The sequence below is a fragment of the Lissotriton helveticus genome, chromosome 11 (genome assembly GCF_964261635.1).
Source record: "Lissotriton helveticus chromosome 11, aLisHel1.1, whole genome shotgun sequence".
Classification (NCBI taxonomy): domain Eukaryota; kingdom Metazoa; phylum Chordata; class Amphibia; order Caudata; family Salamandridae; genus Lissotriton; species Lissotriton helveticus.
In genome coordinates this window covers 202,253,973-202,278,293 of record NC_136072.1, presented here as the reverse complement: position 1 = coordinate 202,278,293, position 24,321 = coordinate 202,253,973, and the positions used below count along the sequence as shown (strand labels likewise).

Here is a 24,321-nt window from a genome sequence, read left to right as displayed (position 1 = left end):
TATACAGATTATTGGTTACAAAGTCATGGATGTAGTTTATAAAGAAAACAATACGAGGAGTACTATATACATAACGAGAAGTAGTATCAACACGCTAGGGTGGAGAGATCAACAGAAGTTGAGGATTTCATGGGAAAAAAGAATAAAAGGACACAGGAATGAGCTAGCAGGATATCAAAGCAAACAAAATACCAGAGGAGAAACTGTTAACGTTCGCATGCAACCACCTAAGATTACGGCAGCATTTGAAAATACTGCAAAGGAAAAGAAGTGGGAAAGTGAAGCTATTAGGGATGAACACAACAAGAAAAAAAACACATATCAAAGCCAGGTGGAGGAAAGAGAAATACGTAAGAAACCAGAGAGAATGGACAGTAGTAAACAAAAAGTGAAGACGGTTGGAAAATTGGGAAGTATGGTGGTGAGTGTAGATACCACAACCAAAGAAAGAGGATGGCAGATGAATAAAACCAACCAGTCCGGTTGCAAAGTGATGCAGCACAGAATGAAGCCGGATGGGTTCCAACCCAAGTGGTTAGAGGAGCATAAGGACAATTGTGATCTAGAAAGAGTGAGAGGTGCAAGATACATCGAGTCTAAAGGAGAAATAAAAAATGAATACATACAAGGGATCGAGTATGGAATGATGGAAAGGGAGTGCAACATAAAGCCGAGAGACCTAAAAGGATCCCCACTAAAAGTCAAGGAAGGGAAGAGGGGTCCAGATTATGGTATGTGGAAGAAGCCGAAGTGCAAGGGCTCAGGAGACACGTATGATTTCGTGTATGGCAAACCCAAGAGGGAACAGGAGGACACACTCAAGCCTGAGGAGACTCATGCAAATGATCGGGGGCTGTCTAAAACCATATGCGACAAAGATGGCAATAATAGTCATGACCAAGGAAGTGGGAGCAGAAGAAGGCCCGGTCCTGGTATTGATAAGTACATGGAAACGGAAGTTGGTTTCATCAGTGGTAGCCTTAGGGGTGCGTCCTGGCACAAGCTACGGCCCAGAGAAAAGGACTGTACAGCCATTCTAAATCTTCCGGTAAGGGATGGTAATTCCATCAGTAGGAGTTTGGAATCCCAGGGAGAAATAGACGGAGTAGTAAGCTTGGACAAGGGAGAGCTAAATGGGAAAAGGTGGTGATGTTTTGTTTCCACCAACATGAGGATGCCCGCAGTGTTACATAATGCATACACTGATTAGCTTCGTCCATCGTTATGATTGGCACTCCCCGTAGGTTCCAGACTGTTCCAGTTGCTTAAAGTTTGACAAAGTAACTGCATAGCCTTCTTACTCCTTTTCTGAATTTTTAAAGGCACCAGACTTTTACTGTTGTTTAACGCTGGAAATGCATCATCGTAAATATTTCAAATGCACATGACAGTTACAGTTGATTAACATAGGAAATGCAACCTGTTTATTTTTCTTGTTCTTTCATTAATGTTTTAAAGAGTCTTACCATATCTCTGCAAATGTATATGAGAATAGGGCCACTCACCCCATCGATACAGAACTTGGCTTGGGACTACATACGCATTTTCCCCCTCCCCAGTCTTCCCTGCGTATATCCACCCTGCACACTTTCTCTCTATCTTTTCATAAGGAGGGAGGTGTGTTGTAATCTTCCTCTCCTCCTCTCCCTCCCCGTTCACCCCTCCTCTCCCTGACCTCTTGGTATGAACCGCGCTCCATCCCGGAGTGTGGGTTAGAACGTTGTGATTAAGCTGTTGCCGCCAAGCTGGAAGCACCTGTTATATTCATGACAATAAACTTAACGTTGGAACTTATTAATTGGTAGTGATTTATTACTACAGTCATCTCAAGATTTTCATGAAGGTTTTGGCCCTTTTTGTAGCATTATTGCAGTGCAAGGTATACAATTTTTCCTTAACCTTGATGACTGGCTCATATCTGGTTCTTTTTTTTTTTTTAAAGACATTCGAGAATGTGGATTGGGTATTTAGTTGTCTACATATCTTGGGTTTTTATAATCAACCACCAGAAATCCAGTCTTGTTCCCACTCAACAGAAAAGGTTCATTGGAGTCCTTCTCAAAGTGGAACAAGGGATTTTTTTATCCATAGCTTTCAGAGTGATCTAGATCACTTGCTTTCTCTTACTCAAGCTACCACCAGAATGTGGCTCAAGTTCAACGACTGTTAGCAGCAACTATGGCCGAAGTACCTTGGGTCGGCATCGCATCAGTCATCTGTTGTTCCATCTTCTGGCATTTGTGGTTGACTTCAACCAAGAACCTTGAAAAGCTCACTCCAGTGTCCTCGGAGGTGAAACAAGACCTATTGTGGTTGCTGTACCTGTAAATTTACAAAAGAGAACTTGTTTGCAGTATCTGATTCCCTTAGTGATAATCACAGATGCCATTGCTTGTTGGTGGGTTGCAGTTGTAGGGGGATGCACTAGGAGTGAAAATGGTCAATAAAAGAGCACACTCAGGCATTAAATTGTTAGGAGCTAAAGGGTATCTGGCATGCCCTGCAGAGATCAGCACAGTACCTAGAGAAAAAGTCATTCACGTGAGAACCGACAACTGGGTAGTGAAAAGTTACATCGGCATGCAATTGGGGACATAGGACAGATCTCTCTCAAAGATGACAACAGCCATATTTTCATAGATGGGAGCCCATGTTAAATCTCTAAAACCAATGTATATTCCGGGGACAGAGAAAAGCCTACCTTCTTCAGTGAATTTTTCCTGAGTGTACAGATATTTCACTTGATGGGGAAGTTGTTTGGGAGTCCATGGTTGGACTTGTTTGCATCACCAACCAATTTTCAACTTCCACAGTTCTGCTCAGATACATGTTGTCAGGAAGCTTGGGCAGTGGATGCTCTGTCCATCTCTTGGCCGACTGGCATTCTTTATGCCTTTCCTCCAATTCACCTCCTCCCGAAGGAACTAAAGAAGATTGAGTCACCGCTGGATACGGCGAACCGGTAAGCCCTGTGAATGTCCATGAAAGGATAAACGGTTTACCGCGAACGACAGTTTGAGCGAGGTGAGAGAGGGGCCATGCCAAGAGTCACAGTTAACAAAAGTGGGAGAGGGAGAGCCCTCCCCCCAGTATCACAGCACAAGGGCAAGAATCGGCACAAGGGGACACCCAACTCGCAACTCCACAACGCTTCATCGCCGTCACACAGTGCGAGTTAACAAGCGCACCTGCACGTGCTGTGAGCTCCGGGGGAGAGAAACGGAGTGGAGGGGGTCCTACCTCGGGAACCATCATGGGATGGAAAACACAAGGACTTAAAGGGCCCGCACACCGCCGCTGCTAAACGGGTCAGTGAGAGAGGGATAATCGGGTGTGCAAGCTGGGGACCTCCAAGGGGAACCACCGTATCCTCCCGCACAAGAACGATCACGGTCCCCCTTACTGAGCAAAGGGGGGGCGCCTAGAGAAGACCTGAACAACAATAAAGGGGAAAGGAGAAGCTAACTGACCCACCCCGTTTTATAACTTAAGCCTATCAACCAGGATACCCAGCATGCCGACACAGTGACGCAGTGACACAACACCACCATAACACCATGGAGAACCACAAAGCTGCCAAAAAGTCGTAGGAGAAGCCCACCGAGACCGCCGGAGGGTGCAGGGCCAACCCCAACGCTAGTCAACTAAGACAATAGAGCACATCCACACTCGAAATCACTCTGGGGGAAAGTAATCCAGGTACCCTACCCTCAGTCACACACAAGAGACAACAAAATGGCTGATAGGGAAATGCGGACCCAACTAAAGAAGAACAAGAATGAACCAGGGCCTGCTGACTCGCCGAGCTATGGGGGAGTTTGACTTTGGGCTCCCTCCTTTGACTTTCACCTACCCAGCCGGACTTCGGGCTAACGCGCCCGCATCTCTCCTTACCTTACCTTCCCCCTCCCCCTTCCCCCAACCCTCCCCCCTCTGCGCTCCTACTCTTTCCAGCTTCTGTCCTCTGCCCTCACATGCCCTTGCCCTTTGTCCCCACCCTGTTTTTTTGTGAACCTCCTCCCTCGCCAGTTGAGACTGATCTATTTTGTCTGATGCCCGATGGAGCTACCTGGTTTAGCTATAGGGGAGATGGGCCGTGGATTCCCTCCTTGATCATCACCTACCCAGTCGGTCTTCAGACAGACTTCCTTTCGTCTCTACGGTTTTCTCCTCCCTTATCCTCACTCTCTCTCATCCCCTACCCCCCACTACTTTCTCTCTCCTTTCTCTCATCCCCTAATATATTGCTGACTGTTTGATTTAATGTTTACTTGTTGTTCTTTTTCTGGTATACTGTTGAACCACATTGTTGCACTTCCTTTCGTCTCTCCTGTCATCTCCTCCCACATCCTCCCACTATTTATATCTCTCCTTCCCTCCTCTCTCAATGTACCGAGACCGAACTATTTTGTCTGGTGCCCGATGGAGCTACCTGTTTTAGCTATAGGGAAGATGGGCCGTGGATTCCCTCCTTGGTCATCACCTACCCAGTCGGTCTTTAGACAGACTTCCTTTCGTCTCTACGGTTTTCTCCTCCCTTATCCTCACTCTCTCTCCTCCCCTACCCCCCACTACTTTCTCTCTCCTTTCTCTCCTCCCCTAATGTATTGCTGACTGTTTGATTTAATGTTTACTTGTTGTTCTTTTTCTTGTATACTGTTGAACCACATTGTTGCACTTCCTTTCGTCTCTCCTGTCGTCTCCTCCCACATCCTCCCTCTATTTATATCTCTCCTTCCCTCCTCTCTCAATGTATTGAGACCAAACTATTTTGTCTGGTACCCGATGGAGCTACCTGGTTTAGCTATAGGGGAGATGGGCCGTGGATTCCCTCCTTGGTCGTCACCTACCCAGTCGGTCTTTAGACAGACTTCCTTTCGTCTCTACGGTTGTCTCTTCCCTTATCCTCAATTTCCCTCCTCGCCCCGCCCCACTACTTTCTCTCTCCTTTCTCTCCTCCCCTAATTGTATTGCTGATTGTTTGATATAATGTTTACTTGTTGATCTTCTTCTGGTATATTGTTGAACCACATTGTTGCACTTCCTTTTGTCTCTCCTGTCGTCTCCTCCCGCATCCTCCCTCTATTTATGTCTCTCCTTCCCTCCTCTCTCAATTTATTGAGACCGAACTATTTTGTCTGATGCCCGATGGAGCTACTTGGTTTAGCTATAGGGGAGATGGGCCGTGGATTCCCTCCTTGGTCGTCACCTACCCAGTCGGCCTTTAGGCAGACTTCTTTTCGTCTCTCCTTATTGTCTCGTCCATAGCTCCTATCCTCTCTCCCCTGAATCTCTCCCCTTGCCTGCTACTCTGCCTACCCCCCTGTCCTTTGTGCCCTTTGATTAAACACTCCTTCTCCCCTTGTTGGGGAAAGATCCAATATTTATTCTCTGGAGTCTCAGCGAACCCGCTGAGTGAGTCCACTGTGCCAAGGGAGCCACTCACACTTGAGGTATGGTATGGCACCCCTTGCCAAAGCCCTCCCTCTCCCCTTTTTGGGGAAGGATCCAGTATGTAGGCCTTGGAGTCTCAGAGACCCCTCTGAGAGAGTCCACTGCGTAAAGGGTGCCTCTCGCAATAGAGATAGGGAAGGGATACCACTTCCCCTGGGATCACAGCTTACTGGACTTTGGACTTTGCCTTGACTCGTCTACCGGTTTGTGTCCCTGTCACCCTTCCCCTCCTCTCCCTATGCTGTGTTTCTCACCCTCCCCTCCTCTTTCCCGCCTTCATTATCTGTCTACTTCCCCTACTCCAACCCCCCTCCCCATAATCTCTCACCTTGCCTTCTTTTCCCCTTATGTATTTTTGCTTATTGTTTATCTCGACCTTACAAGTAACTATGTTGCCATGCTCTAAGAACTGTGTAACCTTTGTAACGATGTAACCTGTAACTATGATCCGATGCTCATGCAAAGCGCTCTGATACCCCCAGGTCTTGCCAGCGCTATATAAAACTTTTAAAAATAAATAAAATAAATTTGGGGGGAGATGGAAGTTATTCTCGTAGCCCCATATCGGCTTCATTGCCTATGGTTTCCGGTGTTGAAGCAATTGGAGATTCAACCTTGCTTTCACCTTCCTCTTAACCCATCTCCTCTTCAGTTCAAAAAATTTGCCACAGAAGCAGTTGATAAATCTAAACCTGACAACTTGAAAATTGAGATGGTTGCCTTACCGCAAGACCTTTCGTCTCATGATGAGCATGAATATTGGGTATCTTTGATTCGGTTGTATCTTTGTTTCCAATTGATCTTCCTTATCTTTACATGCAAATATGTGTCTCCTGCAGCAAAATAATCTGAGTTTGTCTTAAATATTGAATTAAGCCTCTGCTTTTGTAATAGTTAGCTAATCCATTTACGTCAGACCCAAGATTTGAACACTGCTCATTGACCATTCTTCGCCATTATGCACCCTTGTAGAGGTAGAAATGCAGACCATCTTCTATCAACAACAGCTGCTTCACTCTGCCGTGCATAAGCAGACACTATATGAAAAAAGTACAATCGAGATGAGGGGTAATACCATGTGGATTCTATGGTCCTTTAATGGATTGCTCTATAGTTATGTTTGCCTAGCCCTACTTTGTTTACGGTACCCAGATTAAGTAAAGGGGAAGACAGTGAGGCAATAGAAGATGGAATAAAGTTCTTGTTGAAATAAGGTGCTATTCAGGTAATTAGTTACAAATGTTTATGTGTTAATTTATTGAAAAATGTATTGGGATTTGAGGAATAAATCAGCCTCAGAAACGTTAAAATCTACGAAGTTTCAGCAAACACGTGTTTTGCCCCTTAGGTGGTGGTCATTTACAAATAACAACAATATCCGAAATAGAAGAGTTTAGAAAAATAGTAAGGCACAAACAGTAGTAGGGAGGTGCAAACAAAGGAAAAACAGAACAAAATAAATAAACATTGTAACTACTTGGTAACAAATTTCTTCTATGTAAAGAAAGCAGGTGCTCCAACATTGTTAAATGAAATTCTCTATGAACCTAAGGAACAGATGCAGACTTAAGGATCCAGTCAAGTGTGGCTCCTATCAACCAATCTCACTCCTCAACACAAACTGTAAGATATTTACGAAGATCCTGACAATCTGCTTGATGTTTATTATTGAGTGTGTAGCGGGCTCCCACCTAACTGATTTTTTATGACGCAGGCAGTTGGCAAAACCAGATTTGACGCATTATCTAACAGAAGATATTTCCTCTCCATAAGAGGAAGGGAGGGAGGGCATACTGTTTTTCTTAATGACGAGAACGCCTTTTGTCATGGTGAACTAGGAGTATCTATGGTTTGTATAGGAACCATTTGGTTCTTCAGGCCAAACTCAGGGTTATGCACAGGGTTTTTTATCCACCCAATAATAAATGGATTCAGAGGAGAAAAGATTTCAGTTAGCCATGTCACAAGGCAGGGGTGCTCACTATTCCCTTTACGTCTCACTGTCTTCATTGAGCCATTCACTTTGAAAATGTACTTGGACCAACAGAATAATAATTGTTTCCCTATGCTGTGCTTTGGTTGCCTAAATAAAGGTAAATTCAAAAAAGGCTTACAAAAGGTTAGTCTAGTAAGGACATTGATATTCCCTAAAGCAACATTAGGAACAAGAGCATTCTCAACAGAAGAATTGGTAGAATGTAACAAATGTCTTTCTCTGGTTTCATGACTGAGTCATGCTAGGCAAGAATGGGAGATAATACTCAAGAAACAGATGCTCTGCATTGACCAGGGGGTTAGGATATAGAGGAAAATAACAATCAAAGAAAGTCAATGTGCCATCACTCATCACCTAACGGTACCACTGCGCTTCTTTTCCTGAAGTGTTAAACAGGAGCATTCTTCATAAAACTTTTCTCTTACACTAAATGTATTAAAATGTGTTGCTAAAACGTCGTAAAAGAAATGAGAGTAAATTTGCAGAACATGTTTGAGTGAAGATCATTTCTCATGTTTTGTACATTACCTCCTCAGTTCCATTTTCTGCTGCTATATGAGTTGCAGTTTGTCCATCCTCATCACTGATGTTTACATCCAACTTTTTCCTCAATAGGTACTTTGTGGTTTGCAAACAGCCAGCCAGGACCGCCAAGTGCAGGAGTGTCTTCCCAGTACTGGTTTCTTCTTCTAACGAAACCCCAAATGATACAAGCAGGTCAAGTACATCTACGTGGTCGTTGATGACCGACCACTGCATTGCGGTCCATGTCTTATTGTCTTTAATAGTCAATGGGGCTTTGTATTGAAGTAATACCTTTACGGCAGATGTATGACCATTGGCCACAGCTATATGCAGGACTGATTCTCCGGAAGATGTGAGCATATCTATTGAAGCACCATTTTGTAAGAGATACTCCATGGTTTCTGTGTGCCCGTTCAGTGCGGCTCTGTGTATCGGGCAGTAGCTGCAGACATCTCTCATATTGACTGATGCCCCTTTTTGGATAAGGAATTTCACCAAGGGTAGATTCCCACAGCTGGCCGCACAATGAAGAGGTGACCATCCTCTGCTGTCTCTGTCAACGATTCAGAAGACAAAACTAAGAATAATTATTTGAGACATTATTGTTGGAAAGCTGGTAGTGCATCATCCTCTCACGCCCCTTCATATAGCAGCCCTTTTTCTAGGTGCCCACACTTTGCAATTTCCTACAGCCCCCTAACAATGAATTTTTTCATTGCGTTTTAAAACAGAACACAATCCCCTGTTTTAAATGTAACCCCACCAATTTTACTGGCCAATAAGAAGGCTGTACCTCATCTCCACCTCCTGTTAATACTAAGTTTCTTGATGCATGGTCGTAGGGCCCATCCAAGCAACTGGGATCGTGGAGCCTAGAACTGTGTTGAAGAAGGCTTTGATTTAGAGTAAGAGTACTGTTAGACCTGGGATGTCTGGTTGGCGAGGTAGGTACCTTGGGCCAAGCAGGGACCCACATTCCAAAGTCAGGGAAAGGAAGGTCACCTTTTTAGATAGCCCCGCTCACCACCAAGGTTGCTTGGCACGAGCAGCCAGGCGTGGCAAAGTATTCGCAACCATGCTCGAAATAACCCAATGATGACTCACAAATAGACTCCACACGAGTTTTATAAAACGAGTACAAACTTTATGTAAACATTTTTACGATAAGACCTCACAATATAAAACCAACATATGAGGTTGTGTAATATTTCTCCTGGCCGGTTGTTAGGCCAGCCAGCCCTTGTAAGTTCTGGTGATGTCAATGAGCACTTCTAAACATTCGCCTGGACTCCTAACCACATGTCATACAGTTCGTAAAGCTAGAATCAGGTACTTTTGCAATGTAAAAATGCTGTAATGCGTAACATAGCAATCAGACACTCTGCAATGAAAAGAATGCAATGTGTAACGCAACAATCAGGCACTTTGCAAGGTAAAATAATGCAATGCGTAATCCAACCACCAGATAAGTCATTCTGAAATAATAAGGCAATGTGTATACACTAATCAGGTAATTCATTATGGAGGAATATTCAATGCGCAATATGCTAATCAGGTAGTTCATTATGCAGGAACAAGGCAATGCGTCATACGACAATCAAGTAGTTCGTTATACAGAAATGTTGCAGTGTGTAATACGTCAGTCAGGTACTCCGCTCTCAGAAATGGAATACTACGTAGTACACTCAGGGCCGATCACCGGGCCTTAGGCGATCTCTCCGCCTCCTCTTCTGACCTTCAGTCAGCCTCTCACAGTTGCCCCCAACACAGTACAATGTAATTCCAAAGTGCAGCTTCGCGATCGGCCCCTGTACCGCCACTCCCTTTTGCAATACAGGCCGCGACACGAACCGACGCAGAGGCTCGCACTGGCAGCATGAGACAGGGGCTGAGAGCGTTCTCCCTCCGAGCCCGCGCCCTGCCGCAGGAGTCGACACAGGTTACCTGGGGGGCACGAACCCACTCCGCTCTCCTTGTCCAGAGGCTGGGCCTCCAAGCAGCTTTGTGAAACAGCAATGGCAGCTCGGGCCGGCAACACAGCTCCTCTGGGACTGCCGGTCCGGGCCGCTCCACTTACAAATATCTGCTGCCACAAAGCACACGCACACAGCATCGCTGAGTCTTCCTTCACTCCGGGTGCACGATCACTGCGCACTCCACATACAGGTCTCAGGCTGCACGAAGATCACACACACAGCGTCGCTGAGACTCCCTTTACTCCAGTACACACGATAACGGTGAATCCTCATGAAAGTCTAACGGTGCACAACGCACCCGCACAGACATCGGCGATGAGACTCAAGTGGATTCCGTGCACACGATAACAAGGCAAATCCTCACGAAGGGTGCACAGTGCGCAACGCACACGCTCATAGCGTCGATGAGACTCACTTGGAAGTCTCTAAATGGTAATGGACAATAGTCATTGCACTGGAAGGAACGCCGGGACCTCCCTACAAACACTGGGAAAAGGACTTATCAGGAATAATCAATGATCAAATATGGCAAGCATCTTTGAGTTTGCTCTGTTCAACAACTAAGCCTGCATCACTTTGAAAAAAGTCATCCGTTTACACTCCAGAGGGCCTACTGGTCGCCGGTCAAACTTGACAAATTTACGTTGGGGCAGCAAGGCTGTAAGGAATGTGGAGAGGTGTTGTGGGGGGCAGCACGGATCTGGAGTGGTTGGGGGAATGGGTAAAGGGGTTTAAAAAAGAAAAAGACACTTACCTCCTCACCACTTTCTCCCAAGTCGTCGCTCCTCCACGTCGGCTGAACAGGAAGCAGCCAGGCTCCTCTAAGCCAATCACAATCCAGCTTTGTGATTGGTCTGAGCACTGTAGTTCGTAGCTCAGATGGGGCCCGGGTGCCTGGGCATGTTCTCCACCAAGGCTGTAATGCAGCCTGGGCAGAGAGCATGCTAAGTGCGCATGATTGTTTGGCTGGCACGAGACGGCTGGCCAAAGCGACATGCGCACTTCAGTATGCCCACCACTCCACCTCTGCTCTGCTCTGTGATCAGAGAACCCCCCCCGATCCCCTGCCCTCAAGTTATTATCATTTTATGTTTCCTTTCTTTTTCTGCTGTAGCAGTGGGGCGACGCTCCTCCATCTTAGCAGAAGAGCCGCCACTGGAGAGGTGGAAGCAGATGACAAACACATGTTCACTGATTGCCCAGCGCTAAGCTCCTTTTGGGTAAAAGTAAGTTAGATTCTTGCAGAAATTGTTGGTCAAGAAATCAAGGTAAGCTACACCTTGATATTATTTAGTGTCAATAAGGGGCTTGACCCCTAGATGCAGAGGTAGCAGGCCTCCTTGATATTTTTCCTCATCCACAAGAAGAGAACTATGTATAAAGTGGGTTACTGCTGACTTCCCAGCAGTAGCAGAATGGCTAAGGTCAGTTAATTATATCTGTGGCCTACAGTTATGCTGTAAAAAGGCCGCAAATTAAAAAATGTGGTGCTTTTTTCTAGCCTGGCAAGCCAAAAGCGGAATGTCCAATGTTTACACCATAGCCCCCTTCTGAGACCGAGGTTGGGCCGGTCTCTCCAAGGTAACTGAGAAGGGTAGAGAGACATTCAGTAGATGACCAGATCTGGCATGGAGGTAGAGGCGCTTGCAGCCACGGACTACAAAGGCCGGGTGGTGATATGAGGACAAAAAAGAAACATAAACTATGATAATGTTTCTTTTCTCCATGTACTCTACGTGAGAACTAGGGAACCAAGCAAAGCATTTTAAAAAGTGCCTCTGGCCTGTCACCCTAACTCAGCTCTAATACAGAGCAACCTGAAATGAAATTAAAGGAAATCAAGAAAATCCAGTCACATAGAAATGTATTTATTATTAGTTCAATACAGCCCATATATAATATATATATATATATATATATATATATATATATATATATATATATATATATATATATATATATATAATAGATAAGTATAATGACAACTTTTTTGGGTCGGCGTTCGGCAAGTCTTTTTGATTTTACTAAAACTATACATATAATATACTTACTTAAAGGGGCTCTCAGCTACTTCTCTTCATCCATTGGTTTGTCGTTTTGTCAGTCAAATTTTACTTCCTCCCACTCAAGCATACTCACAGCATGGGGCAGTGGTGCAGCCAGCTTACGCCGCTGGTTAACTTCATTTTGAGTGACTGCAATTTGCTCTTTCACAAGGACCACATCTGCACAAAAGCTAGTTTCTTTTAAAGTCCATGCTTTTACTTAATTATTGCTTTAGAGTTGTGTTTAGAGTCATAGTGGAAGAAAGGAGGCGCCCTGTGAGAGTGAGATAAAAAGACAAGGACTGCCTGGCAGTGGATTAAAAAGACATTAGATGGATTCAAGACCTCACAGCCTTGGCATTTGGTCTGCGGACATTTAATCGCACTAGCCATGGGATTCGTAGCAGAGCTTTGGGCGATAGGATAGGCTAGATATTTATAGAGCGCTCGAATACCACGGTGTCTTGGCACTGGGTGTGAACGGGAGGAGATAGAGTTGTAGAACCGGAGATTATAATTTTAGTTTAGAGGGAACAGCCAGGTCTTCAGCGTTTTCCTAAACAACAGCCAATTGGGTTGGAGTCGCATGCTAGAGGGCATTTGATTCCATAGATTGGCTGCACAGTATGCTAGACTCCGACCCCCCCATCTTGCTCTACGGATTTTAGGGGTGTGGATGAGGCCTGTGTTTGTAGATCTAAGAGTTCTGGTTGGAGAGTACCATGAAAACACCCTATGGATCTCCACCGACCCTCCACCATAAAGAGCATTGTGCACCAGACAAAGGGCCTTGAATTCTACTTGTTACTGGACAGGGAGCCAGTGGAGAGACCTTATGCCTGCCGAGGTAGAATGGCCTTTGGGAATGTTGAATAACAATTGTGCCACAGCATTTTGCAGTGATTGTAATTTCCTTGTCTGAGACTTATCAATGCCCATAAAAAGCGCGTTGAAGTAGTCTAATTTCGAAAGAAAGAGCACTACTACAACAGTTTTTTGAAGCCCTCCTGGGATGAAGGGAAAAATCCGTAAGCACTTTAATAGGAAGAAACAAGAGGAGGTCAGACGGTTGACCTGGGTTGAGAAGTTGAGCTGATCATCAAAGATCACTCCTAGGTTCCTGACCTCAGTGGGGCAAGGACAATCACCTGCCTCTGTTGGCCTCCGGGTTTTGTTCCACAGTGAAAGGCCCTTGCCGAACTCCAGTACCTCCGTCTTATTGGTGTTAATCTTAAGAAAATTCTGGCTCATCCAGCCCATAATTTCTGTCACACATGCATGAAAGCCCTTAGCCACTGTCTCTGGTTGTTTAGTCACAGGTATTACGAGCTGGGAAGCAGCATACGAAACTAAAGTAAAGCCGTGCTTTCTCATAAGTCTGCCTAAAGGGGTGACATATATGTTAAAAAGCATTGGGGACAAGGCCGAACCTTGCGGTACTCCGCACGGGAGATGAAAGGAATCGGACTGTAAACTATCCCAGTGTATGTTCCGCTCCCTTGCTTCTAGGAAGGAGGAGAGAAGGGCCAGTGCTGTGACCTCAATTCCCACGCCCCTCAGCCGCTGTACTAACATCGTGCGGTTCGCCCTGTCAAATGCTGCTGATAGGTCCAAGAGAATGAGAACAGCTCTGCCCTCCCCCTCATCCATCACTTTCCGAATCTCCTCCGTTGCCATTATCTGGGCCGTCTCAGTGGAGTGGCATGAGTTAAAGCTGTGCTGTGTGGGGTCAAGCAGATCATTGAGCTCAAGGCAGTGGGTTAGCTCCTTGTTAACAGCTTTTTAAAGAATTTTTGCCGCCACCGGCAGCCCTGAAATTGGACGATAGATTTTTGTCTCAGTTGGGTCAAGGGGCGGCTGATACATGCTTTTTTCCAAATACAGGGGTAAATACCAGGCTCTAAAACTTGGTTTAACAGAGTGTTTAAGTGTGAGCTGATGTTTCCAGACACTAGATGCATGGTGGCCCGGGGACAGGGGTCATTGGGCAAGCCAGACTTTATGGTTAGGAGGAGGCTGTTGACCTTCTCCTGAGAAAACGGCCTGACGCAGGTTAGCTGGCAATGAGCTACCTTCTCCGTATATGGACTGTTACCGCTATCCATAACACCGGCTGTATTAAGGAGATTGTTATAGATCGTTAGCACCTTGTTTTGAAAGAAAGTAGCCAGTTTGTTACAAAACGCTTGGTCCGGTCTGAACTGATTAGCCAATTGTGATTTGGCTAGCGTTTGAATAGATTTGAACAGTTCCTTAGAGGAGTTACTGGCAGCCTCAATTTTAGTCGTGAAATAGGCGCGTTTTGCCCCAATAATTGCCTCCTTATATTGTTCTAGCTGTAGATTGTAGGCCACTTTGTGCTCTTTACTGTAGTACGACCTCCAGATTCGTTTACTTCTCCTACAGTTGACCTTTATGCGTTTAAGGTCTGGCCTATACCAAGGCGCGGTTACTGAGCCTCTTTTAACCAAGATGGTTGTTTCAGGCGCTACACAGTTAATTGCTGTGCAAATCCAGTTATCGAACTGTTGCGCTGCTTCATCATTCTCCCTAACCAATGTGGGGGGGCAGATATTAAGGGGATGATCTAAGTCACTCCCTTGAATCTTATTCCACCGGCGAGTCCTTATACTAGAAGATCTGCTTGGCATCGAGAGGATGGGCTTTATAGTCTTAATCTCAAAGTGGATCGCCCTATGGTCTGTCCAGGGTAGTGGTAAGGTCTTAACTAATATCTGGGTTGTTGGTAAATATGCCATCTAACGTGTGGCCGGCTGAATGGGTGGGTTCAGACACTAACTGAGTAAGACCGTATGCTGCTGAAATGTCCAGGAGAGTGGCAGCGTCTGAGCTGGTACTTAACTCCAGATGATAGTTGAAATCTCCCAAAATCGTATTTGTATGGAAGTCCAGACATGGCTCTAATAAGGTCTGAAGGGCTTGGGAAAAAGCCGCTCTAGGGCCCGGGGGCCTATAAACAAGTAGGCCTTGGAACTTGGAGGTGTTATTTAGCTTGAAAGAGAAATGCATCACCTCTGCTGGAAGCAGTGCGATTGCTTCGATTCACACCTTCAGGTGTCCTGGATGTGTTAAGGCGATACCGCCTCCTTTATTCTCAGCCCTATCCTGTCTAGTCACTATGTAGCCTGGGGGGAGGGCCATATTCCAATCAGGCTCAGAGGACTCATCCGTCCAGGTCTCGGTCACAAAAACTATATCCGGGTTAGAAAGGTGTAGCAGACATTCTAGCTGATATTTGTGCTTGACCACTGATCCCTTGTTTAATAATATACATTTCAAGGACTGGTCCCGCCCCTTCTTGCCGCCATTACCCAAAGGACCACTGCTAATACTGGATGCCAGCACGGCATTCACACAGCTCCCAGGGGCTATGGTCCTGGAAAATCTCCAGCCATGAAGCATCGGTCCTGCCCCACAGGGCATCTCGTGCGCCACCCTGCCCTCCCAGTGGAGATCTCTAAGCGTATTTTCAGCGTTGCTGATATCAAAGGGTGGTGGGTGATGGTAGTCTGCCTCTGCATTTGTAGTAAAGCTAGGAGTGATAGCTCGTGAACCACTTCTCCAACTGGTAGGTTGGGTTGTTCACTGTTCTATAGGTCCAATGATAGAGGACCAATAGGTAGGAAGCTCTATAGTAAGACAACAGATCAGTCATTGGTAATCCTTCATCAAATGCTGACTTGCAACACTTACTGAAGGCCACTACTTGGGGCCCTCCCCTCTAAACAAACGCAGTAAGAGCCGAGGTGGATGACGCTTAAGTCCACTTTAGTATGTAGTATGGATCATTTTGCACTGTGTACATTAATCCTCAGCAGACTAGTCACCTGCACCAGCTCCACCAGTCCAAGTATGGGTAACCAGTGGTCCACCTTAACTAGCTTCAATAGTACACGAATATCCTTCATCAATTCTTCTGCCAGGAGTACTGAGCTCCATTTATGGACTATTGGCCACAAGATGGACATTTTTAGGGAAATGAGGTGACTTTAGACTTGAGATTACTTTAGGAACATGCTCTCCTCCGCTTTGCTTTAGGGCACTGTGCTTACAGTGTTGAGTGTAAATCTTGAAAGCCACTGGCCCAGCTTTTCTCTCAATGCTATAGAATCAAATGAGTTGTAGTTTGTCTCTGCAGATCTTTCTAAATCTGGGGTATACAGAACTAGAGGGTACAGCTGATGAAGAAGTGAGGGAGTGCGGACATTGATGGTGCTCTAGATTACCAAATCAGATGTCCAGTTTGTCTGACTCTATGCAGTACTCTATGCTTAACAGATGGGTCTTGAAAGCTGTCCCCAAACTTGGTTGTGAAGCTGTGTTTGGAATTTGCAGGCCTGCACGTGCACAGGAAGTATGTAAAAATCAAAATCTGTGGAAAAAAACTCCCAGAAAGCATCTTCGGAACCAAAGCATCACCATTGCTGCGTTGAGTAAACGACGTATCACCTCATTTGCAGGATCGACAGATTCCCCGGCTGCACCCTGCATCTTTGTGTTGCGACAAGGATCTATGTCATTTTATTCAGCAGACCTTGGATGGTCCCTGTATCTAGCCCACGCTCCATCGCGATTGGCCTGAACCTTTGACTTTGTCCTGGTCCAGCATGACCAGATACCCCACATATGTGCTTATTGCCTCTAAGTGCTCTTTATGCATTTATTCTTTAAAAAATCATATATAGTTTTCTATTCATTGGACTTTTTTCGTTTTAGTCTTGTTTCATTTATTAAATTAAGAGCCATTATTCTAGCTTGGTGTGGAATGTTGCTGCTTGAGGTGTGCACTGTTTTACTGTTTGAAGTCTTGCACAAATACTTTACACATTGTCTCTCAAGTTAAGCCTGACTGCTCTTAGCAAAACTGCCAGAGGGTGACCACAGGTTAATTTAGGGTGTGTATCTGACTTACCCTGCTTGGACAGGATGCATACCTCTGCTAACCAGAAACCCAGTTTCTAACACCTTGTAAGATTTCCAATGTCTCTGCAACGTTGTACACAGTTTTTCAATATATTATGGTTGAAACCCTCATCTGTTTAGTCCTAGATACTTTGTTTACACATTTCCCATCCTAGGTCTACTATTGTTCATTCTCTGTCAAATGGTGCACTTTATTTTGCCCATTCATCTGCCAGTGTAGATGCTCAACTCTTTGTTCTATACACTTCCTTCCTCAATGATATTCTCTCCTCCTCCAGCTTCAGACATGTATGCTGATACTAACAGGTCTTCTTCTGGTCTTTCATTCTCTAAACAAAAATCTCTGTATATCTCACATTCATCAGACGTTGATCACTCACCGCTCCCTCATGCTTGATTCCTCCAAAACAGAGATTTTTATCTGCCTGCATCTTCTTCTTCTATGGCCTGCTCCCTCATTTGTCAGGAATCTGATGGTATAATGTAACCAAATAATATTGCCACAGTGCATCAAAACATCTACTGCTACAGCTACCAGGCTCCAGGTGACTAATACAAGAAGAAGTAGTTCACACCACTCCTCCAATCTGCCAAGTCCTAACAACATCCTGGATCTGTGTAAAATTAAAAAAATAGAATAGTTTATTAGTACTTCTATATTCCATAGTTATTGAGACAACCCTTTATTTGAGTGTGTGTAGGGCCACATCTCACTGAAATGAGCTTAGAGAGTGGACCTAATCAGGGTCACGTTGGCTCTGAAAACATAGAAAGTCCACAGTGGAGAGACAAGTTAGAATCTCAGTGGGATATGTACAAGGAAGTGGAGGAGAGAGGTGTTAGCCTTCCTGGCTTAACACCTCTCTCCTCCACTTCTGAAACGCAAGGCTGCTCCATATTTACTAGAATGTGGTGCAGCCTTGCGTTTCCACCTGCGATGGTGCTAAGTGTAGCAACTTAGCGCCAACGCAGGCACCCTTGCACCAGAGGGCAAGGTTGTCTGTGTGTAGGGGAGGATTGTTTATGTGTAGGAAGGTGTCCCTTCCTGTACATAAACGAACCATGGAATTTAGCTTTTTCCTTGTGTGTTGTACAAGGCAGCACACATGGAAAAAAACAAAAACGAGGAGAAATAATGCATTTCTCCTCGTATCGCCAACTTAAGACCAGTTTTTAAGTGGTCTTAATTCTGGCGCTGCCTACTATGTAAGCCACCCTTTTACATAGGGGGCAGTGTCAAAATGAATGGGTGTTGCGGTGGAACATCCACTGCCCACCCCTTTCATGCTAACCATAGCTTGAAAGGGGGCCTTATGTACAAGGCAGCATTAAGCCACGTTAAGTGGCTTACTGCTGCCTTGTACATGAGGCGCAGCCCCTATCGCCACCGCAACGTCAATATAGGTGATGTGGAGGTGGCGATAGGGGCTTGTACATATGCCGCTCAGTGCCTTGCATTTGTGGATTTTATTAAACATGTGCTAATGGCCTCTACCTTCAAATGGCCCATTGAGCTGTCAATTGGCCTTGAACTTATTGGTGTACAGAGAACATGAGCTATGTGATCACAGTGGCTATAGGTTTGGACAGCTACATTTGGGGGCCTTAGGCCTTGAGCAGAACTGTATGGAAGAAAAAAAGCCCAAGATAGAGGTAATTGACATACGCTTTGCCAGTACAGCATTATCTATTGACTCATAGCCTAGAAAGGAACCTCGCTCTGTCAGTTTGATCATGCCTGATTTAAGATGGAGGTATATTTTACAGTAGATAAGCCAGGCACCAAATTTCCCATTCTATTAGAAATAAAGAAGAGCTAAGCCAGAGAATCCACAAGAAGGGTCCAAATGGAATCCAGCTGCAAGATGCAAAGATCAAGGACAAAAATAGAGAACACGTGAGTGATTAATGCAATTAAATATGGAACTAATGTGTTGCAATGCATCTTCCTTACATGATTGCCTCCTTTATATACAATCCAAATAGGAACTGAGATCACAGGAAAGACTCATACCTTATGTTGGATTGGGAACCTCCAATAGAGTTTTGTAGACAATCCACAGTCTTGGGAAAAGTTGCTCAGTGAATTGACGGGTCCTCTTTCCTTAGGCTCATGATATAATCTAAATATGCAAAGAGGAAGACCAGGTTTGACCTCTTTTGCCCATGAACTACTTTGTGACTCCTCTGCCACCCGTCCTGACAAATGCTGACTACTAATCACACAACACCCCTATGGGTGGCTACCATCACATAACCATCATCAATGCGATCCAGGCTGCAAGGACGGCCAGTCATCTGCTGGGCACGGAGGGCGTCTGACACCCTCTAAGTGCCTCCAGAGCCTTCCTCTGACCATGGACAGCTTTGGCTAAGCCTTTAGCACAGATGTGGCAAATATGTTATAAAGGTGATTATATATTAAAATACTTTGTGCTTCCTGGAACCTTTCGAAGCAATTACGTTGGAAGGAGTAATCACTGGCCACATATAGTGGAATGTTTGAGCCGGAAGCGGACAGGAATACAATGTGCATCACAAAGGACCGGATGAGGCTTGGCACCTCTCACATGTTTACACGCAACAGAGCTTAGCTTGAGGAAGGTTTTTGGTTTCCCAGTCATTCTATCTATGCTCCCAATGAGGAAAGAGTCAGGGAAGGTTTGCAGGGGTGTGTTCTCATCTCAATAAGATAGTCACTGTGTGATGTTAGGAGCTTTGGGCATAGTGCAATCTCAAAAGCCTGAAAGCAGGGTGCTCTTGGATAGTTTGAAAGAAAGCAAGCAGAAGTTGTTGAAAAAGTAGGCAGGTTGGGAACTGGGAATTATTTTGGCACTGTGTTGAATGTTGTCACTAATTATTAAGTGGGCATTATAAATCCGGCTCTTCACCACAAGCCCATCCCAACATAACTGAACCTGGTGAAGGATTAGAAAAAAGTTTTTTTCTGGATCTGCGTGAAGTGAGGGCAGAGGTGTGACCTGCTCTTTCCTTGTGCACAGCTGGTCAAAGGTATTTTTTTTTAAGTTCAAGAAAAATTTGATTGGTAGTACTACAAGGTATCATCAATATAGGAATAGTGAAGAGGGAATAAAGGAGGGAAAAAGAAAACGAAAATAAAAGTGCTCAGGAAAAATATTACAATAAAGTAAATGGCATAGGACAATGCAGGGGCAATACAATGAAGCATAAACAATATAATGATTATACATATGATCACGTAGAAGTATTCAAATAACAGGTAAGAGCAAAGGTAAAATAGAATGCAAAGGGTATTCAGAGTGGTTTGAGGACCTCTTGTTGGGCAGGTTTTGGACGAAAAGAACGTTGAGCACATTTGTCTAGGTACAGCATGATGGGAAGCCATAATTCAGCACGCTTAGCAGCCATGTTAATAGGGACTGATCAAAGGTATTTAACAATAGCCAGTTAGCTGAACTCCTGTTAGCCTTAGGGACTGTAAAGGCTGAAGAAGGGCTCGATCTGTAAGGAAGAACCACCAGCCACAAGCCTATTAGACAGTAGTGGGTGCTACCAAACGGGGGAAGGGGGCGGGGGGCATGGGGGAGGAGTGGAGGGATTTTAAAAAACACTTATCTGGATATGGCCGGCCAGCTGCCGCCTCTCTTCCATCCTCTTCTCTTCTCCCGGACAGCAGGAACAAGGAAGCACACAGCCTCCCAGGCTCCCTTGACCAATCACAATGCTGCCTTACAGCAATGTTGTAATTGGACATTTCACGGGGAAAAGCCAGGAAGGGTTCCACAGCTGTATGAGTTTAGCGCCAGGACGTCCCCTTGCTGGGGCAGCAGTGCGCTTTACAAGTACAAATTCAATCATTCATTCATTCATACATGTTCTCCACCCAGGCTTCAATGTAGCCTGGGTGGAGACCATGCAAAGTGCACATGACGGTTTGGCCGGCCCGAAAGGACCCACCAAAAATGTCTTGTGCACTTAGGAAGTGCCTACCACTCGTCCCCAGTTCTAAACACCCCGCCCCCAATCAACAGAGGCAGTAAGGTTAAATAAAATAATAAAATTGCGTTATTATCATTTATATTTCCGTTCTGAATAGCTCAGTGGGGCGACGCTCCTCTGCCTTAGCGGAGGAGCTGCCACTGCTGTGAGAGAGCTGCGTTGGATCTTGCTGAAGCTCTGGAACGCTCTTGGTGTAAACTCGGGTCCCAAGGAACACCTCTGAAAGGTGTAGGCTGTACAGCACCTACATAAAAGTGCGACATGGTCATCCTCAGACCTCTGAGAGAATGGACAGTGTGCTGAGACACCCAAGAAAAGGTGTGACTTGCGTGAGCAAGATTTCCTGGATCATCATACTTTGGGCATTTTACCATGAAGAAAATAAAGAGATTCAGCTTGACCTTGAGGCGAATATCCAGTCTTGTAGAGCCCTGCCTGACTACAGCTCTGCTCTGAACTGCAGAATACATTTCAAGATAAACCTCATTTAGTTGTCACTGGTGCTGCTTTCAGTGTCAAAGTGGTGATGGGCACCCAGCTGTGGATTTTTACATTTGTCCAACATGTGGGTAAGTGGTCAGTGACTGGTAAGTAGTCATACATTCAGGTTTCTTTGGAAGTTGTAGTCTCATAATCCGCAAATTACCCTGTGCTTGCTATGTAGATGGAAACTAGGCTCTGACACATTAGAGTTTGTGTTAAACAACCACGGTTGTTCTTCGTGTCGCTTGGTTTGGGTGTCAACTTCGGCTACCCAATAAGGGCTTCATCCTTTGCTTTTTGTCTCTTGATATCAATCTTTGATCCTAGGGCTTGGAGTACTAGGGTCTCTAACTACTTGGGTTCCCCTGGGAGCCATGAGCCCTCTCTACCTGGTCTTCAGCTTGTCTCCTTTACCATTGATGCAACAGTTGCAATGGCATCTGGTCCTAGTGGCCTGAGGTACCAAGTGATCCCTGATGATTGCTTGCTGTATTTTACAACCCAAACAGCAGTCGATGGACCCATGTCCCTTGCTTAGGCTAGGGACCCTGGCACATTTGCTACACCCCTGTCTCTCCCAGACCGAGTGGGTATCAATACATTTGCTACCCCTATATGTCAGTGTGACCTGGTCCTCGTGAGTCCAAAAGCGGTTTTCCCTCCCTGCGTCTCTGGATTCCAAATTTTTGTGTAGGACGTGGTTTCCTGAGCTTTTCCCTTGGGGAGTCATTCAGGTAGGGTGGAATTTCACTAAAGCCGAAGGCAGAAACCTTATCTCCTAAGAGCAGCCGGTAGGCGCCCCCACCGACACATGGTTTATCCTCTTACCTGTACCCAGCTACCAATCCAACACAGGGCGCCCAGTAGCACCATGGTGCTTTGAAGTATCTTGGTAGTTCACCCAAAACATGAGGTTTCTGGGGGTGCACCTATCACCTGCTGCGCCCCAAGGGATGGTTGGTTCACTCTGGTCTGGGCAGAGGCCTACACATGCAAGGCCTGAGTGGGGCCCTGGATGGTGTTTCAAGCAAGTGCTGCCTTGAGTGGTTTTCTTTATGAAGGAGGGGTTCTGAACCAGACTTCTGACAGGAAAGTCCACCAGCTTCAAATTACCCGCAACGCCCCAAAAAAGACCTCCACCTCCCAGCCTTAGATACCTGATGCGGTAAGCACCACTGGCTGGGCTGGTACATTCGCTCGTATTTAACACGCATTCCATAATTCAAACAAGAAATAAACCCAATGCCCCAAGAGCAGTTGCAGCCAGTATCAAACCCACTGTACTAACTTGAGATTAGACTATGCAAACGAATTGTGAAGGATTTAGCAAGTGAAAATATGGAACGGCGGGTGCTATGACATTGCCGCTGGCCAATAAGAGCAAGGCAGGTGCTGGGCGGGTGCATGACCCTGCCGGAAGAAACCTCATTGGCTAGGAGACCACAGCTCCCCTAGTTAGTGTCACTCGCCCTGTGACACACTCAGGGCATATTGCTACGTAACACACCTGAAAACAAAACAAAAACGTTGCAACTGAAAAAAGAGGCAGGCAGGCATTAATTAGCAAAGCCCTCCATTGTTCAAAGAGTAGCTGCAGGTTGTTTTCCAAAATTATACCTTCGTCGTTACTTTACGTAGAAAAGCTTTATCTAGCCAGGAAAACTCCTCCGACAAATTTTACGTTTTTAAAGAACTCTACAAGTTCAAAGCGCTACACACAGTTTTAGCTATACAATTAAGAAATCTTAAAGAAACAACATCGACTATTTTGCTTTCAGTTATGTCACTTCTGTAACTCGTGTGATATGTTAACTAAATCGCAGCTTTCTTCAGAGATAGCAACTCGTCTGCCTCTCGAGTGATTTGACAGTTAAGGACATGGTAGCTGGCTTGAAGTTGGAAAGCCAGGTTTGGAAACCTGGTTTGACACCCCATTGTTTGGGGAACATCAGGGGAGTTAGTGCAAAAGAGTGAGTTTAGGAAGTGAAGGAGTTTTCCGTGTTAGTAGTTGGGCAGGTACTCGAGGTGCATGAATATTATGCCCCCCCCCCCCCCCCAACCAACCCTCCAGCTCTGTTTTTTGTGTCACAGAACTGGAGAAAACTCTGGCAAGGGGGTATATGAAGGACTAGGGCAGAGAGAGTGAGAGAGGGTGCTCGGGAGAAAGAATCAGGGAATGGGGTCTGGTAATTCAGAAATACCTTTGCGTTATTCAGATGAAAGAAAACTCCCTGCATATGCTTTGCAATCCCAGTCGGCATGAACATCCTCAGAAACACGACTATATCTAACCAAAAGTTTCACCGTTAATATTTTGATCATTCCTATTGTGAAATTAAAGGAGTAATGGTATTAAAATGTTTTTGAAACTGAACTTCCAGAAACTTCATTGATAGTAAAAAGAATATAAGAAACATGGCACATACACCTCTAAAGTTAAATTATAAATCAAAGCAAGGCGGATGCCTCCGTGAGCGACAATTAATTTTGAGATATGAGGTAATCTGCAGGTCCTGGTTTCTAATCCCTGGCAAAGCCGATTTACCATTCCATCCTTCCAAGGTCTGTAAATTGAGTAATATTAAATCAGGTTACAGTAACACCTATAATTTAGAGGTGTGTCGATTTTCTTTCTAGTTTGCTGACGCTAACATCTCATATACTGCCTCCCTAACTGGCTCTGGAAAGCAACTCAGCAGGGCAGTGAGTTAGAGCTCCATGGTTGCGCCTTTGAGGTAACCATAGTAACCATGGAAATAAAGATAACTTTGAAACAGCATTGTACCCACAATCTTAGAGTAGCTGCTAATGAGACCCTGTAATGTGTGACATATTGAACTGTTCTTTGTCAGTAGCAATTTGCATGCTGGGACTCCTCCCCACAGATCTTTATCGTTGCCATGGTGACATTCAATGT

At 45.2% G+C, this 24,321-nt stretch overlaps 1 protein-coding gene across 1 annotated transcript in view; it reads right to left on the bottom strand.

The window, feature by feature from the left end:
- Window positions 1–24,321, bottom strand: part of LOC144791287 (uncharacterized) — a 73,041-nt gene that overhangs the window by 34,302 nt on the left and 14,418 nt on the right. Inside the window, exon 2 of the mRNA XM_078665958.1 lies at window positions 7,979–8,528. Within this exon, the coding sequence (XP_078522084.1) occupies window positions 7,979–8,528 (550 nt within the window). The remainder of the gene's footprint in view (window positions 1–7,978; window positions 8,529–24,321) is intronic.